Source organism: Dendrobates tinctorius, unplaced genomic scaffold (assembly GCF_039654945.1).
Source record: "Dendrobates tinctorius isolate UK_male_01 unplaced genomic scaffold, ASM3965494v1 ptg000055l, whole genome shotgun sequence".
NCBI lineage: Eukaryota > Metazoa > Chordata > Amphibia > Anura > Dendrobatidae > Dendrobates > Dendrobates tinctorius.
The window spans coordinates 4,094,129-4,113,049 of record NW_027361723.1 but is presented as its reverse complement, the minus strand read 5'-3'; the positions used below and the strand labels follow the sequence as shown (position 1 = coordinate 4,113,049).

The 18,921-nt window shown below is 49.8% G+C and overlaps 1 protein-coding gene across 1 annotated transcript in view; it reads right to left on the bottom strand.

Annotated features, from left to right (window-relative positions):
- ZC3H3 (zinc finger CCCH-type containing 3) overlaps positions 1-18,921 on the bottom strand; it is a 156,733-nt gene that overhangs the window by 34,275 nt on the left and 103,537 nt on the right. Inside the window, exons 6-8 of the mRNA XM_073577360.1 lie at positions 4,366-4,444; positions 3,703-3,855; positions 1,250-1,319 (exon numbers count right to left, since the gene is read on the bottom strand). Coding sequence (XP_073433461.1) covers positions 1,250-1,319; positions 3,703-3,855; positions 4,366-4,444 — 302 coding nt within the window. The remainder of the gene's footprint in view (positions 1-1,249; positions 1,320-3,702; positions 3,856-4,365; positions 4,445-18,921) is intronic.

The window sequence follows — 18,921 nt, the reverse complement described above, 5'->3', positions numbered from 1 at the left end:
TCAGCCGCGGCAGCAGACACCGGCCCCCGACATTAGGATTAATAGCACAATCTGATGTGAGCTGCCGCACAAACCGGGCTGATCTGTATCTCGGCTGCAAAGGTTTCTCCATTATATCCAGTTAAATCCTACGGGTGAGGGAGCGACGTAGTGACAACACTGCATCCAACAGAATGGTAGAAAGGCCCAAGAGTAATCCGGATCAGAAACAGGGAAGATTGATCCTGATCACTAAACATTGAGCGGAGACGGATCCCATTTACTAACACTGAGCAGAGACCGATCCCAATCACTAACACTGAGCGGAGACCGATCCCAATCACTAACACTGACCGGAGACCGATCCCAATCGCTAACACTGACCGGAGACCGATCCCAATCGCTAACACTGACCGAAGACTGATCCCAATCGCTAACACTGACCGGAGACCGATCCCAATCGCTAACACTGACCGAAGACTGATCCCAATCACTAACACTGAGCAGAGACCGATCCCCATCACTAACACTCAGCGGAGACTTATCCAGATCACTAACACTGAGCGGAGACCGATCCCAATCACTAACACTGAGCAGAGACCGATCTCAATCACTAACACAGAGCGGAGACCGATCCCAATCACTAACACTGAGCGGAGACCGATCCCAATCACTAACACTGACCGGAGACCGATCCCAATCGCTAACACTGACCGGAGACCGATCCCAATCGCTAACACTGACCGAAGACTGATCCCAATCGCTAACACTGACCGGAGACCGATCCCAATCGCTAACACTGACCGAAGACTGATCCCAATCACTAACACTGAGCAGAGACCGATCCCCATCACTAACACTCAGCGGAGACTTATCCAGATCACTAACACTGAGCGGAGACCGATCCCAATCACTAACACTGAGCAGAGACCGATCTCAATCACTAACACAGAGCGGAGACCGATCCCAATCATTAACACTGAGCGGAGACCAATCCAGATCACCAACACTGAGCGGAGATTGATCTAGATCACTAACGCTGAGCAGAGACCGATCCCCATCACTAACACTCAGCGGAGACTGATCCTCATCACTAACACGGAGCAGAGACTGATCCCAATCACTAATGGAGCAGACACTGAACCGGATCACTGACAATGAACAGACATTAAGCTCATGGCCATAAATACTTGGGGTGAAGACGAGGTGTGAGGGGTGACGAGGACCGTCTGTATGGCGGGTGAGCAGTTGAATGATGAAGGGCACTGACCTTGTCCTTGGACACCTGGTGAGAGAAGGGACAAGTCCCATCAATCTTCTTACATGTTCCTCTGAGAAATCTGCAGGAAAGAATAAATATCACAGCCACATGTCAGGGAGCAAAATTTATTGTTTTCTTGTGGATCCACCAGATTCCCAACACAAAGATTACAGATCCCAGGAATCCACTAGATTACTATCACAGGGTAGCAATTCTAGGGATCCACCACACTATCAAACTAAACAGATCTCTTGGGTTCAGCATATATCATACAGATTTTCTGGATTCTCTAGGATTATCAACAGGCAGGTGCAAATTTGCATGATCTACAGTTAGGTCCATATATATTTGGACAGAGACAACATTTTTCTAATTTTGGTTCTAGACATTACCACAATGAATTTTCAACAAAACAATTCAGATGCAGTTGAAGTTCAGACTTTCAGCTTTCATTTGAGGGTATCCACATTAAAATTGGATGAAGGGTTTAGGAGTTTCAGCTCCTTAACATGGGCCACCCTGTTTTTAAGGGACCAAAAGTAATTGGACAATTGACTCCAATGCTATTTCATGGACAGGTGTGGGCAATCCCTTCGTTATGTCATTCTCAATTAAGCAGATAAAAGGCCTGGAGTTGCTTTGAGGTGTGGTGCTTGCATTTGGAAGGTTTTGCTGTGAAGGAAACATGCGGTCAAAGGAGCTCTCCATGCAGGTGAAACAAGCCATCCTTAAGGTGCAAAAACAGAAAAAACCCATCCGAGAAATTGCTACAACATTAGGAGTGGCAAAATCTACAGTTTGGTACATCCTGAGAAAGAAAGAAAGCACTGGTGAACTCATCAATGCAAAAAGACCTGGGCGCCCACGGAAGACAACAGTGGTGGATAATCGCAGAATAGTCTCCATGTTGAAGAGAGACCCCTTCACAACACTCACAACACTCTCCAGGAGGTATCAATAGCCAAATCTACAATAAAGAGAAGACTGCATGAAAGTAAATACAGAGGGTTCACTGCACGGTGCAAGCCACTCATAAGCATCAAGAATCAAAAGGCTAGACTGGACTTTGCTAAAAAAAACATCTAAAAAAGCCAGCACAGATCTGGAAGAACGTTCTTTGGACAGATGAAACCAAGATCAACCTCTACCAGAATGATGGAAAGAGAAAAGTATGGTGAAGGCGTGGTACAGCTCATGATCCAAAGCATCCCACATCATCTGTAAAACACGGCGGAGGCAGTGTGATGGCTTGGGCATGCATGGCTGCCAGTGGCACTGGGTCACTAGTGTTTATTGATGATGTGACACAGGACAGAAGCAGCCGAATGAATTCCGAGGTATTCAGAGATATACTGTGTGCTCAGATCCAGCCAAATGCAGCCAAACTGATTGGTCGTCATTTCATACTACAGATGGACAATGACCCAAAACATAAAACCAAAGCAACCCAGGAGTTTATTAAAGCAAAGAAGTGGAATATTCTGGAATGGCCAAGTCAGTCACCTGATCTCAACCCAATTGAGCATTTCACTTGTTAAAGACTAAACTTCAGACAGAAAGGCCCACAAACAAACAGCAACTGAAAACCACCACAGTGAAGGCCTGGCAGAGCATCAAAAAGGAGGAAACACAGCGTCTGGTGATGTCCATGAGATCAAGACTTCAGGCAGTCATTGCCAACAAAGGGTTTTCAACCAAGTATTATAAATGAACATTTTATTTACAATTCTTTAATCTGTCCAATTACTTTGGTCCCTTTAAAAACAGGGCGGCACATGATAAGGAGCTGAAACTCCTAAACCCTTCATCCAAAGCTGAAAGTCTGAACGTCAACTGCATCTGAATTGTTTTGTGTAAAATTCATTGTGGTAATGTCTAGAACCAAAATTAGAAAAATGTTGTCTCTGTCCAAATATATATGGACCTAACTGTATCAGATTACCAGCATATAGAGTAATTACACACCAGATTACCAATATGTAGAGTACGGATCCAACAGATTACCAGCACAGAGTACTGATACACTGGATCTATCAGAACAGCAGATGCACAGATTCCTCAGATCCACTGGATCACCAGCACAGGGTCAGTCTGCAGATTTATAGAAATTTCTCTATAAATGTGTCAGAATGGATCCATCATGTCATTATTATGGGTGGATCATGAATGTCATAGATGTGAATGGAGTGGATCGCTCAGCAGATCTCCAGCTGTAATGTGATTGGCTGCGGGCATTATATGGCAGCCATTATAAGACCTTACACTGATCCGCCCCCGCCTGAGACCGGGCTTATGTCCGCACCCTACTTACACATTTACGCCTGCTCAATCTCCTTTTAAAAAAATGTTGTAGTTTCCTCCCGGACTCCATAATGTAGAGCAACCGCGACTCTCCGGATAGGCACAGCCACAGCACCAGACACTGAGAAGACGCCAGCGGCGCCCTCAGCTCAGATACTCACCGCGTGCACACGGCCACCTTCTCGGGGTCATGGATGTAGGGGCACTTCTGGCCGCGGTTACACTTCCCGAATCGGTTGTAGTACATGCAGTACTCCTTCTCCTTCTTCTGCTGCGCCTGGCGGATGATGGCCAGACTGCGCTGGATGGCACGGCTGGGGGCAGAGAAACGAGTGACGCAGTGAGGCCACCTCTACTGAAGGGGAACTTCTAATACTGGCAGATAAAGCTTGACCAATAATATCTCTGCTTGCTGTCAGTATATGGAAACATTATTCTCTACATCCAGGATGAACGCTGAAATCTTAATGAGACCTTGTGCTGCTCACATATCTTCTAGGGTCCGTAGGCCCCCTACACATAGGGTGACCTACCCACCATCGGATGTGTATGGCGGGCTCCCGACTCTCCCCCAACAGACGACGTCTGGGAGATTAGAAATCGCTGATCAAGGACAGAAGCAGCAAAAATCTGTGACAGATGTCACTGACAAAAATATATAGTAACAGGCCCGTCAGCTGTGTGAGCAGGACTGGTATAGCCAGTCAATATTTATGGAACGTCACTCACTGACAGCAAGCAGTGCAATGAACGCACAGTACAGAAAAACACAGTATGAGAGCGGCCCCGGGCACGTGACACAGCGGGCTGCATGTCATACACACCTTGCAATGTACCGGCTTGGGGTGGCTGATCGGCTGGGGTATAAGGATCCAGGACTGGTGCTGCTGACGTCCAGTTTGCCTAAAACAGAAAGCAGAATGGTTCTCAGAGGCGCAACATAAGACCGGCGTATTTGTTGTCCTGCCAGTAGTTTACAGGATGGAGAAGATCACAGGATCGCACGTCTGCTGTAACAGTAAGTGCTCTGGGTCTATACATATAGAAGATTGACTGACAAATGCTTGTTTATCACTTCATCAGTGTGAGGAGAGAGAAAATGAATACACCGCAAACACAATAACGATTACCGTATCCTGGCACAATAGACATAGCCAGTGCAGTCTAGGAAGGGGAACCGTGATGGGTCCACACCCACCCGACCAAAACAAAAAAAGCAGATAAGACCTTGGAAGAGGAACTGTATATATTTAATCTACAAAAGTGACAGAGGTCACAATAAAAGACTACAGAGTGAAAAACAGAAAATGAGGTTGTGCCCATTATTATCAATCTAAACCTACAAAAGACTAGTACTAATAGTTTCAATATTACCTACAGGAGCCAATCAAATGGACCCTACGTAAAGCCAAGAAGGCGCCATGGTAAAAACCAATCGGGTTGTCCAGACTACGATGCCGGCAGTATAATTCTACCGCCACTGCAGCTCCGACTGAAAGGCTACGACTGGAACCTTACAAAATTTATAGGAAAGTGAGGTGAGGATCATGTGGTTATCTACCCAGGTCACAAATAGCAGGAGACCTGATCCCGAGGAATCTCTTCCAGTAAGTTGGTTTGGTTAATATGAGATATTTTCATCCACATAGAAAAAAAGATAGTTAATTTTCCAATTTATTTTTTTTTCCATTGGATCATTATCCATCAGTCAATCTCCATTTCTTTAATCTAATAACGACCAAGCACCATATATGTACAGTACATGGAACTGGGCAAACTCACGGCACAAGGAAGAAGCTCAAGCTCCTGTAAAAACACTCGATCAGATCCAGTCCGAATTATCTGACACTGCCAGGGGACTGAGAAGATAGCATGGGTTTATAACTGCTTCTGTCTTCTAGGCTGCCCTCCGCCAGCCACTGCGCTCAGCGTGCCCTTCGCCAGCCACTGCCCTCGACGGGCCCTCCGCCAGCCACTGAGCTCGGCGGGCACCGAGCAGCCACAGCGCTCAGCGAGCACACCGCAGCCACAGAGCTCAGCAAGCCCTCCGCCAGCCACTGCCCTCGACGGGCCCTCCGCCAGCCACTGAGCTCGGCGGGCACAGAGCAGCCACAGCGCTCAGCGAGCACCTCGCAGCCACAGCGCTCAGCGAGCACCCCGCAGCCACAGCGCTCAGCGAGCACCCCGCAGCCACAGCGCACAGCGAGCACCCCGCAGCCACAGCGAGCACTCCGCAGCCACAGCGCACAGCGAGCACACCGCAGGCACAGCGCACAGCGAGCACCCAGCAGCCACAGCGCACAGCAAGCACCCAGCAGCCACAGCGCACAGCAAGCACCCAGCAGCCACAGCGCACAGCAAGCACACAGCAGCCACAGCGCACAGCAAGCACCCAGCAGCCACAGCGCACAGCGAGCACTCCGCAGCCACAGCGAGCACTCCGCAGCCACAGCGAGCACTCCGCAGCCACAGCGAGCACTCCGCAGCCACAGCGCACAGCGAGCACACCGCAGGCACAGCGCACAGCGAGCACCCAGCAGCCACAGCGCACAGCAAGCACCCAGCAGCCACAGCGCACAGCAAGCACCCAGCAGCCACAGCGCACAGCGAGCACCCAGCAGCGACAGCGCACAGCGAGCACTCCGCAGCCACAGCGAGCACTCCGCAGCCACAGCGAGCACTCCGCAGCCACAGCGAGCACTCCGCAGCCACAGCGAGCACTCCGCAGCCACAGCGAGCACTCCGCAGCCACAGCGAGCACTCCGCAGCCACAGCGAGCACTCCGCAGCCACAGCGAGCACTCCGCAGCCACAGCGAGCACTCCGCAGCCACAGCGAGCACTCCGCAGCCACAGCGAGCACTCCGCAGCCACAGCGAGCACTCCGCAGCCACAGCGAGCACTCCGCAGCCACAGCGAGCACTCCGCAGCCACAGCGAGCACTCCGCAGCCACAGCGAGCACTCCGCAGCCACAGCGAGCACTCCGCAGCCACAGCGAGCACTCCGCAGCCACAGCGAGCACTCCGCAGCCACAGCGAGCACTCCGCAGCCACAGCGAGCACTCCGCAGCCACAGCGCAAAGCGAGCACTCCACAGCCACAGCGCACAGCGAGCACTCCACAGCCACAGCGCTCAGCGAGCACCCCCCAGCCACAGCGCACAGCGAGCACCTCGCAGCCACAGCACTCAGCGAGCACCCCCCAGCCACAGCGCTCAGCGAGCACCCCGCAGCCACAGCGCACAGCGAGCACCCAGCAGCCACAGCGCACAGCGAGCACCTCGCAACCACAGCGCTCAGCGAGCACCCCCCAGCCACAGCGCACAGCGAGCACCCAGCAGCCACAGCGCACAGCGAGCACCCAGCAGCCACAGCGAGCACCCAGCAGCCACAGCGCACAGCGAGCACTCCGCAGCCACAGCGCTCAGCGAGCACCTCGCAACCACAGCGCTCAGCGAGCACCCCCCAGCCACAGCGCTCAGCGAGCACACCGCAGCAACAGCGCACAGCGAGCACACCGCAGCCACAGCGAGCACCTCGCAACCACAGCGCACAGCGAGCACCCAGCAGCCACAGCGCACAGCGAGCACCCAGCAGCCACAGCGCACAGCGAGCACTCCGCAGCCACAGCGAGCACCCAGCAGCCACAGCGCACAGCGAGCACCCCGCAGCCACAGCGCACAGCGAGCACACCGCAGCCACAGCGCACAGCGAGCACCCCGCAGCCACAGCGCACACACCGCAGCCACAGCGCACACACCGCAGCCACAGCGCACAGCGAGCACCCCGCAGCCTCAGCGCTCAGCAAGCACCCCGCAGCCACAGCGCTCAGCGAGCACCCCGCAGCCACAGCGAGCACTCAGCGGGCACCCCGCAGCCACAGCGAGCACTCAGCGGGCACCCCGCAGCCACAGCGAGCACTCAGCGGGCACCCCGCAGCCACAGCGAGCACTCAGCGGGCACCCCGCAGCCACAGCGAGCACTCAGCGGGCACCCCGCAGCCACAGCGAGCACTCAGCGGGCGCCCCGCAGCCACAGCGAGCACTCAGCGGGCACCCCGCAGCCACAGCGAGCACTCAGCGGGCACCCCGCAGCCACAGCGAGCACTCAGCGGGCACCCCGCAGCCACAGCGGGCACCCCGCAGCCACAGCGAGCACTCAGCGGGCACCCCGCAGCCACAACGAGCACTCAGCGGGCACCCCGCAGCCACAGCGAGCATGAACATTGCCAATATTCCTGTAGGACCAGGCGACCACATGAGTGACAGAAAAAAAACAGCAAAAACAAACAGCTAAATAATAAAAATAAAATTACAAGATAAACTAGAAAGGATAAAATAAAAAATAAAGAAGGCACCAGAATCAAATTTTTAAACTGTAAAATTCTCTAAAATATTGGCCGCGCACCTGTGAAAGCTACTGGGGGAGTGTGGAAAGAAGACAGTTAAATTGTCAAAAATATGGGGAAATCACGCGCACTGGACGGCAAAAAACATGATGGAAGTTGTGTAAAATCCATGTAAAAGTAACAAGCGTGCATCTCGCCAGGTGGTGTGAGTGTGTCGCAGTCACTCATCTGCCAGCCTGCTGTCTCTCAGAGTGAGTGAATCACATTTGATAGTATGTCCAAGCAGTCTCATCTCGCAGGAGCTGTCACTTGCACAGCAGAGGATGATGATGCCCCATCTGTTGTGGTACTGATGAAGATGACGGCATGAAAGGAACTCGGGAGTCAATGTCACCTGCCTGTCAAAGAATGTCACCGGTTACAGAAGAGCGGTCTGTCGCACTGACATCTGTATTCACACACGCCTACCAAAGGTGAAGGCATGGAGCGAGGCCTGACCGGAGAAAGGCCTGACCGGAGAGAGGCCTGACCGGAGAGAGGCCTGACCGGAGCGAGGCCTGACCGGAGCGAGGACTGACCGGAGCGAGGACTGACCGGAGCGAGGACTGACCGGAGCGAGGACTGACCGGAGCGAGGACTGACCGGAGCGAGGACTGACCGGAGCGAGGACTGACCGGAGCGAGGACTGACCGGAGCGAGGACTGACCGGAGCGAGGACTGACCGGAGCGAGGACTGACCGGAGCGAGGACTGACCGGAGCGAGGACTGACCGGAGCGAGGACTGACCGGAGCGAGGACTGACCGGAGCGAGGACTGACCGGAGCGAGGACTGACCGGAGCGAGGACTGACCGGAGCGAGGACTGACCGGAGCGAGGACTGACCGGAGCGAGGACTGACCGGAGCGAGGACTGACCGGAGCGAGGACTGACCGGAGCGAGGACTGACCGGAGCGAGGACTGACCGGAGCGAAGACTGACCGGAGCGAAGACTGACCGGAGCGAAGACTGACCGGAGCGAAGACTAACCGGAGCGAGAACTGACCAGAGCGAACACTAACCGGAGCGAATCATAGAATCATAGAGTTGGAAGGGACCTCCTAGGCCATCTGGTCCAACCCCCTGCTCAAAGCAGGATTCGCTAAATCATCCCAGTAAGATGTCTGTCCAGCCTCTGTTTGAAGACTTCCATTGAAGGAGAACTCACCACTTCTCGTGGCAGCCTGTTCCACTCATTGATCACTCTGTCAAAAAGTTTTTTCTAATATCTAATCTGTGTCTCCTCCCATTCAGTTTCATCCCATTGCTTCTAGTCTTTCCTTGTGCAAATGAGAATAAAGTTGATCCTTCTACAATGTGACAGCCCTTTAGATATTTGTAGACAGCTATTAAGTCTCCTCTCAGTCTTCTCTTTTGCAAACTAAACAATCCCAAATCCTGCAATCTTTCCTCATAAGACAGGGTTTGCAGACCGGTCACCATTCTGGTCGCTCTTTTCTGAACTTGCTCCAGTTTGTTGATGTCTTTTTTAAAATGTGGTGCCCAAAACTGGACACAATATTCTAGATGAGGTCTGACCAAAGAGGAGTAGAGGGAAATAATGACTTCACGTGATCTAGACTGTATGCTTCTGTTAATACATCCTAGAATTGCATTTGCCTTTTTTGCTGCTGCATCACACTGTTGACTCATATTCAGTCTGTGATCTATTAGTATACCCAAGTCTTTTTCACATGTGCTGTCACTTAGCCCTATTCCTCCCATTCTGTATATGCTTTTTTCATTTTTATTGCCCAGATGTAGTACTTTGCATTTTTCCCTGTTAAAAACCATTCTGTTAGTTGCTGCCCACTTCTCCAGTTTATTTATATCTTTTTGAATCCTCTCTCTATTCTCTAGTATTAGCTATCCCTCCTAGCTTTGTGTCATCAGCAAATTTAATCAGTTTACCCTCAATTCCTTCATCTAAATCGTTGATAAAGATGTTGAACAATACAGGGCCCAGGACAGAGCCCTGTGGTACCCCACTTGAGACATTCTTCCAACTAGATGTGCAGCCAGGACTGACCGGAGCGAGGACTGACCGGAGCGAGGACTGACCGGAGCGAGGACTGACCGGAGCCAGACAAGTCCAATATCACCATACTCAACTACTAGATATCAATGTAGATAACATCACTGAGATCCAAAAACCACCACAAAACCGCATTCGTACCTCACATTACACCTTTCAGCAGTTATATTCCTGCATATAGGAAGCAGTATTAGGCTATGTGCACACAATGCACATATGTTGACTTTCCGCAGTGTTTTTTCTGCGCGGAAATGCTCCAAAAACACAAGTGACTACTGAAGCAATGCTAATCAATGGCATTCCTGAATTGTTGTGCACACGCTGTGGAAATTTCCATCCTGATTCGCAGCGTTTTATTTTCCGCAGTATGTCGATTCTTTTTGCGGATCTGCAGCGTTTCCGCACCCATTGACTTCCAATGAGTCAGTCAAATCCGCAGAAAAACAGCAGATGTAAAAAGATTGGTGGATTTCCTGCAGATTTGCTGCCAAAAACGCTGCAGAAGAGGAAATCATGTCAGGATGAGGAAGTGTGTGTGGGTGGAGAATATGTGCGTGTCTGTCTGCGGATGTCTGTGTGTGTGTGTACCCATGCGACGAACAGCCCATAGCGATTGTACTTAGGCGTCGTCTGATGGGACTACTACTCTATGACCGCTATGTCTGCTGTCACATATAACAGAGACAGCATGAGGCGATGATGGGAGAGTAGTCCCATCATCCGGTGCCTGAGTTCAATTGTAAAAAAAAATAAATAAATAAAAACATTGACATAATCACATACATATTCATATACAATATACATAATCACCGAACACCTAATCCCCGACGCCCGCGTCTCCTGCAAACAATCAAAAATAATAAACCAACATATACTCCCTGTCCGCTGTAGTCCATTTAATACCGAGTGTCCCATGGCGATGTCACCCGGCCTCCAGCGATAAACTGCAGGAGCGATTACCTCCTGTCAGTGTATCACTGAGCCACCATGAGAGTTCACCGGATCTACATCAGCTCCGATGCTCTCACGGCCCTACCGCTGTGTGAGGAAGGGTAGGGGAGTCACATCTCCTGATTTGATCGTTCTACACGTGAGATCATCGTGGGACACACTCGGTAAATAGACTACGGCGGACAGGGAGTATTATATGTTGGTTTATTATTTTATTTTTGTTGCCGGAGACCAGGGCGTCAGGGATAAGGCGTTCAGTAAGTATGGTAAATTAAGATTCAGGGAGTTTGTGTGATTATTTAAAATAAAGGACTTTGTTCTGACTGTGTCTTTATTTACCATATAACTATAGGATTAGTAATGGATCGGTGTCTTGTAGACGCTTCCCCATTACTAATCTGTGGGCTAGATGTCACCGGACAATAAAAAGGTGACATCAACTCCACAAATATGAACCCACTTGCCACCGCTACAGGGCAAGTGCAGGGAAAAGAGACAGATCTATAAGATGTGCAATTTCTGGGACGGCTGAGAGCTGGTGTTTTTAGCCTGGGGGGTGCCACTATCCATGGCACCTTCCCAGGCTGACACTTGTTCATGACCAAACCTCGGGATTGGTAATATATATTCACTTAGGCAAGTTTCACACTAGCGTTTTTGCCAGCAGCGCATGGCGCCGCTAAGCCCCGTCCCCTGCCGCCCCCCCCTCCGGTCATCTCCACCTAGTATCGCACATCGCTGCATGCGATCTGCACACCCTATCTTTAGCGCTGCTGGCAAAAACGCTAGTCTGAAACTAGCCTAATGGTTTGTGTGTGTAAAAATTATATTTGAACATGGTATACAATGATATTAAGGTCTTCAATGCAGAAAGAAAAAGAGATTGAACAAGGAAATGGCATCACAATTTTTTTTTTTTTAAATACGGTAATACATCTTTATTTAACTCTATGAAAATCCGCAACAAAACCACATAAAAAATGTGCGGATTTTACTCTGCGTTTTCTGCCAAGAGATGCAGAAACCGCGCAGAAATTACTGTAAGTAAATCTGCAATGTCTGCTCATAGCCTTATAATTATATTCTAGTACATAGGGGCAGTATTATAGTAGTTATATTCTTGTACATAGGGGCAGTATTATAGTAGTTATATTCTTGTACATAGGGGCAGTATTATAGTAGTTATATTCTTGTACATAGGGGCAGTATTATAGTAGTTATATTCTTGTACATAAGAGCAGTATTATAGTAGTTATATTCTTGTACATAGGGGGCAGTATTATAGTGGTTATATTCTTGTACATAAGAGCAGTATTATAGTAGTTATATTCTTGTACATAGGGGCAGTATTATAGTAGTTATATTCTTGTACATAAGAGCAGTATTATAGTAGTTATATTCTTGTACATAGGGGGCAGTATTATAGTAGCTATATTCTTGTACATAGGGGGCAGTATTATAGTAATTATATTTTTGTACATAGGGGGCAGTATTATAGTAGTTATATTCTTGTACATAGGGGGCAGTATTATAGTAGTTATATTCTTGTACATAGTGAGCAGTATTATAGTAGTTATACACTCACTGGCCACTTTATTAGGTACACCATGCTAGTAATGGGTTGGACCCCCTTTTGCCTTCAGAACTGCCTCAATTCTTCGTGGCAGAGATTCAACAAGGTGCTGGAAGCATTCCTCAGAGATTTTGGACCATATTGACATGATGGCATCACACAGTTGGCGCAGATTTGTCGGCTGCACATCCCTGATGCGAATCTCCCGTTCCACCACATCCCAAAGATGCTCTATTGGATTGAGATCTGGTGACTGAGGAGGCCATTTGAGTACAGTGAACTCATTGTCATGTTCAAGAAACCAATCTGAGATGATTCGAGCTTTATGACATGGCGCATTATCCTGCTGAAAGTAGCCATCAGATGCCTGTTCTTAGCTGAGAGGAGTGGTACCCAGTGTGGTCTTCTGCTGCTGTAGCCCATCTGCCTCAAAGTTCGACGCACTGTGCGTTCAGAGATGCTCTTCTGCCTACCTTGGTTGTAACGGGTGGCAATTTGAGTCACTGTTGCCTTTCTATCAGCTCGAACCAGTCTGCCCATTCTCCTCTGACCTCTGGCATCAACAAGGCATTTCCGGCCACAGAACTGCCGCTCACTGGATTTTTTTTCTTTTTCGGACCATTCTCTGTAAACCCTAGAGATGGTTGTGCGTGAAAATCCCAGTAGATCAGCAGTTTCTGAAATACTCAGACCAGCCCTTCTGGCACCAACAATCTTGCCACGTTCAAAGGCACTCAAATCACCTTTCTTCCCCATACTGATGCTCGGTTTGAACTGCAGGAGATTGTCTTGACCATGTCTACATGCCTAAATGCACTGAGTTGCCGCCATGTGATTGGCTGATTAGAAATTAAGTCTTAACACACAGTTGGACAGGTGTACCTAATAAAGTGGCCAGTGAGTGTATTCTTGTACATAGGGGCAGTATTATAGTAGTTATATTCTTGTACATAGGGCAATATTATAGTAGTTATATTCTTGTACATAGGAGCAGTATTAGGCTGAGTTCACACGTGGCTTTTTTTCGCGTTTCCTCGGCGGTTTTAACCGCGCGATTTTGCCGCGAAAAATAAGCATCCCATGCATTTCTATGGGATTCCGCAATGCTGTGCTAATGCTGCGGTTTTTACCGCGGCGGAATCGCTTCGCGGTAAAAACCACAGCATGCTCATTAATTTTGCGGAATCGCGGCGATCCCGCACCCATAGGAATGCATTGTTCCGCATATTTCCCGCATGTGGCTGTGCCCACCATGCGGAAAGTAAGCAGAACATTTGCGGATGGTACGCACGGTCCGGAGGAGAGGAGACTGTCCTCTGGGCACCATATCCCTGTAAAAAATAGAATTTAAAATAAAAAATATTGTTATTCTTACCTTCCGGCGTCCCGCGCAGCCTTCCTGCCTCTCTCCACGCTCTCGTTCCCAGTAATCCTTTGCGAAAATGCCCGCGATGGCGTCCGCGAATGACCGTGAGACATCGCGATCCCGCGAGAACGGACGTCATTGCGGGCATTTTCGCCAAGGATTACTGGGAACGGCTGCGCGGGACGTCAGAAGGTGAGAATAACACCATTTTATATTTTTTTTTTACATTTTATCTTTTACTACTGATGCTGCATAGGCAGCCTCAGTAGTAAAAAGTTGGTCACACTTGTCAAACACTATGTTTAACGAGAGTGACCAACCTGTCAATCAGTTCTCCAAGCGATGCTACAGATCGCTTGGAAAATGCTAGCATTCTGCAAGCTAAATACGCTTGCAAAATGCTAGTTTTTCCGCGGGAAAATCGCGGGAATTTAAAATGCGATTTTCCCGCGGAATGGAATTCCGGAATTCTCGTGGTAATTTCCGCGAGAGTTCCGGTACGTGTGAACTTAGCCTTATAGTAGTTAAATTCTTGTACATAGGGTGCAGTATTATAGTAGTTATATTCTTGTACATAGGGGCAGTATTATAGTAGTTATATTCTTGTACATAGGGGCAGTATTATAGTAGTTATATTCTTATACATAGGGGCAGTATTATAGTAGGTATATTCTTGTACATAGGGGCAGTATTATAGTAGTTATATTCTTCTACATAGGGGGCAGTATTATAGTAGTTATATTCTTGCACATAGGGGCAGTATTATAGTAGTTATATTCTTGTACATAGGAGCAGTATTATAGTCATGTACATAGGGGCAGTATTATAGCAATTATATTCTTGTACATAGGGAGCAGTATTATAGTAGTTATATTCTTGAACATAAGAGCAGTATTATAGTAGCTATATTCTTGTACATAGGGGGCAGTATTATAGTAGTTATATTCTTGTACATAGTGAGCAGTATTATAGTAGTTATATTCTTGTACATAGGGGCAGTAATATAGTAGATATATTCTTGTACATAGGGGCAGTATAATAGTAGTTATATTCTTGTACATAGGGGCAGTATTATAGTAGTTATATTCTTGTACATAGGGGCAGTATTATAGTAGTTATATTCTTGTACATAGGAGCAGTGTTATAGTAGTTATATTTGTAACGGGGTCTACCAAGCTGGGGTACTTCTTTCATTACCACCCCGTGTTTTCGGAGGTCCACTCTGCGTTGGCTGGAGTCTGAATGAATGACGCTGGCTGGAATTCCTTGGTTACATGGGCGCATATAAAAGATCACTGCTTCTCCATGTATTTCCAGTCTGACAACACTTTACTCACAGGACACAGAATATATCACACAGATACAGAGGGCAGGTCAATAGTAAAGCAGCAGGCCAGACATACATTACAAAAGCCGCAGGTGGCCGGAGCCTGCCGATGTTTACTGTGGGAATTACAAAGGTGGGAGGAGGGCGGACAAAAGGAGAATATCGTGTCCCCTCTGCCCAGGGGCGCAGCCTGTGAACTGATGCATTAGGGACATGCATCTCACATGGAACCTATCATACATACATATAACTGCACAACAACATATTCTGGGTGCTGAGTGGTTCTGTAACACGGCTACCCTTTTCAGCGACGCGATCGGCATACACAGTCTGATCCTCAACGGATCGGTTTGAGGATGACCGAAGTTTATGGGGTTGGTACAAGTTCCGTTTGTCGACTTAGTCCATCGGCGTTACCATTTTGTTTGCCGGGTCTGTGGTGGATGGTGAAGTCCAGAGGTTGTAGGGCTAAACTCCACCGCAGCAATCTGGCGTTGTCTCCGGAGACCCGATTAAGCCAGACTAGGTGATTATGGTCCGCTAGGAGGGAAAACTGTTGTCCATACAAATATGGTTGCAACTTCTTGAGTGCCCATACTACCGCCAGGCACTCCTTCTCGATGGCTGCATAGCTTACTTCACGGGGCAGTAGTTTCCGACTCAGGTAAGGTACCGGGTGTTCTTGGCCGTCCGGCCCGACTTGGCTCAGTACTGCCCCCAATCCAAACACAGAAGCATCTGTGTGAACAAGGAAATGTTTAGTTGGATCGGGTGCGGCCAATACAGGGGTATTGGTGAGGGCATCCTTTAGTTGGCGGAAGGCTTCCTCAAACTCTGAGGTCCAGGTTACCTGGTGGGGTTGGTTCTTACGGGTCAGATCAGTGAGGGGCTTGGCTACGCTGCTGTAATTGGGAACGAATTTCCTGTAATATCCCGCTGTCCCTAGAAACGCCATGACCTGGGTTTTAGTGCGTGGGATGGGCCACTTGGCTATGGCCTCAATCTTGGTTGGTTCTGGTTGCTGTTTCCCACTTCCCACTCAATGCCCTAAATACTGAACCTCTGCTTTGCCCACGTGACACTTGTTTGGGTTCAGGGTGATTCCGGCCTGGTGGATCCTGTCCAATATTGTCTCTAGGTGATTTAGATGCTCTTCCCATGTCACACTGTAGATGGCGATGTCATCCAGGTAGGCAAAAGCATAGTCCTGGATACCATCCAGAAGCCGGTCAGTCAGCCTTTGGAAGGTCGCCGGGGCATTCTTCATCCCGAATGGCATAACTCGAAACTGGAATAAGCCGAACGGGGTGACAAATGCAGACTTGGGAATAGCGTCAGGACTAAGGGGAATCTGCCAGTAGCCTTTGCATAGATCGATGGTGGTCTAATACTTTGCACCCGCCAGCCGGTCTAACAACTCATCCACACGCGGCATGGGGTATACATCCATCACTGCTTTCTCATTGAGCCTACGATAGTCTACACAAAACCATGTAGTCCCATCCTTCTGGGGCAATAACACTACGGGGGATGCCCAGGGACTATCTGACTCTTCAATGACCCCTAAACGCAGCATCTCTTGTATCTCTTGTCGCATCTCCTCTCGTACAGACTCAGGGATGCGGAAGGGGTTTTGTCGCAGGGGGGTCTGATCCTGGGTCTCAACCTTGTGTTGTGCCAGGCGAGTGTACCCTGGTCTCCCCAAAAACATCCTCTGTCGCTGCCTCAACAACTCCTCCGCCTGCTGTTTCTCCCAGGGGCCTAGGTCTTCACCCAAGTGTACCTGGTCCCATGTTTTAGACTGAGTCCTTTCCCCTAAGACATCCGGCAAGGGAAGTCCGGCTAAATCCTCTGCTTCAGGTGCACAGATGGCCACTACCGGTAGGGCTTCAGCATATTCACGTGGAACATGCGGATAACCCTGGGGTCGTCACAATCGGCGACATTATAGGTTGTGTCGGCTATTTTCCCCACTACCTGGTAGGGCCCCTGCCATGCAGCTTGAAACTTATTCTGCTTAGTGGCCTCTAACACCAGGACCTTCTGTCCTATTTCCAAAGTGCGCTCTCCGGCCCTCCGATCATACCATATGCGCCGCTGGGTCGCCTGCATGTTCTGACGTACAGCCTGAGTCAGCTCCTGTAGGCGGTCCCGGAATTCCAGCACATAGGGTACAATAGGTACCCCTTCTATGAGGCCCTCCCCTTCCCAGTGTTCCAGCACTAAGTCTAGGGGTCCCCTTACCCGTCTCCCGTATACCAGCTCGAACGGGGAGAACCCCGTGGATTCTTCGGGCACCTCCCGATAGGCAAACAGGAGGTGTAGCAAGAAATTCTCCCGGTCCCTGTATGTCCTGGTAAAAGTCCCAATGAGCTGTTTTAATGTCCCATTAAAGCGTTCACACAACCCATTGGTTTGCGGGTGGTACGGGGCGCTTCTAATGGACTTTACGCCGCACAGCTTCCACAGTTGGTTGGTTACCTCTGCTGTAAACTGGGTACCCTGGTCCGAGATAATCTCCCGGGGAAATACAACCCGTGAGAACACCTGGAGCAGGGCGGCCGCCACTGTCTCTGCCAGTATGTTAGGTAACGCAACCGCCTCTGGATATGTGTGGAATAATCTACCACTGTCAAAATATACTTTTTCCCTGACGGACTGGGTTTGGCTAACGGCCCTATCAGATCGACCGCTACTCGGTTAAATGGTTCCTCCACAATGGGGAGGGGGCGTAATTTGGCCTTGCATTGATCCCCCCTCTTGCCAATGCGCTGGCAACTGTCACAGGTCTGGCAGTACTGACGAACATCATAGGTTACCCCCAGCCAAAAGAAGTTTTGTGTCAGACGATGCCTGGTGCGACTGACGCCGAAGTGCCCGGCTAAGGGTATGTCATGAGAGATTCGCAGGAGCTCCTGCCTATACTTCTTGGGAACTACCAGCTGTCGTTTTATAGTGGGGCACGTCCCTGTGTGGTGCTGCTCTGTGATCCGGTAGAGGAGTCCCTGCTTCCATACAAACTGTTCCCCTTCCAGTACCGCTCTCCCCTCCTGTGCCTTCCCACGATATCCCTCTAATGAAGGATCCTCAAGTAACTCCCTCTTAAATTCATCTGGGTTGGCCCAAGAAATGTGTCTGGCTATGGGAATACGTGTAGGGCTGGGATGTCCTGGGCCTCCTCTGAGTGTGATTCCGCCTCCGCAGCTCGAGCTTGTCTCCAGGTGGTCACAGGATATGTCTCAGCCAGAGGGGCCACCGAGAATGCAGACAACATGGGCCCCAAGTCATTTCCCAGCAAGACGTCTGCAGGCAAATCCTCCATCAAGCCGACCTCAACAAGGCCATCCCCAACTCCCCAGTTCAGGTGAATCCTGGCAGTGGGCAGTTGATGTATAGCTCCCCCTGCTACACGGACTGCCACTGTCCGGTCCGTCTTCTCTTGGTCCCAGACGAGATGAGGCTTCACAAGGGTCAAAGTTGCTCCGGAATCTCTTAGTCCCTGCATACGTTTCCCATTAACCCACACGACCTGTCGATGCTGTTGTCGATTATCTGCCCAGGCTGCCTGCACGGGGTCTACTTCATGCAGCATTTCCTCCATCTCTTCCACCCCTTGGTTAGTCGTAGCCCCCAATGCCGGGTCAGCTTCGCCTTGGTAGCAGTGTACAGCAGCCCGGCTGAAGGTAGCTGTTCCCGCCTTTGGCCACTAGGTATGCTGAGTCCGGTTGGGGCATTGTCTTTGCAGGT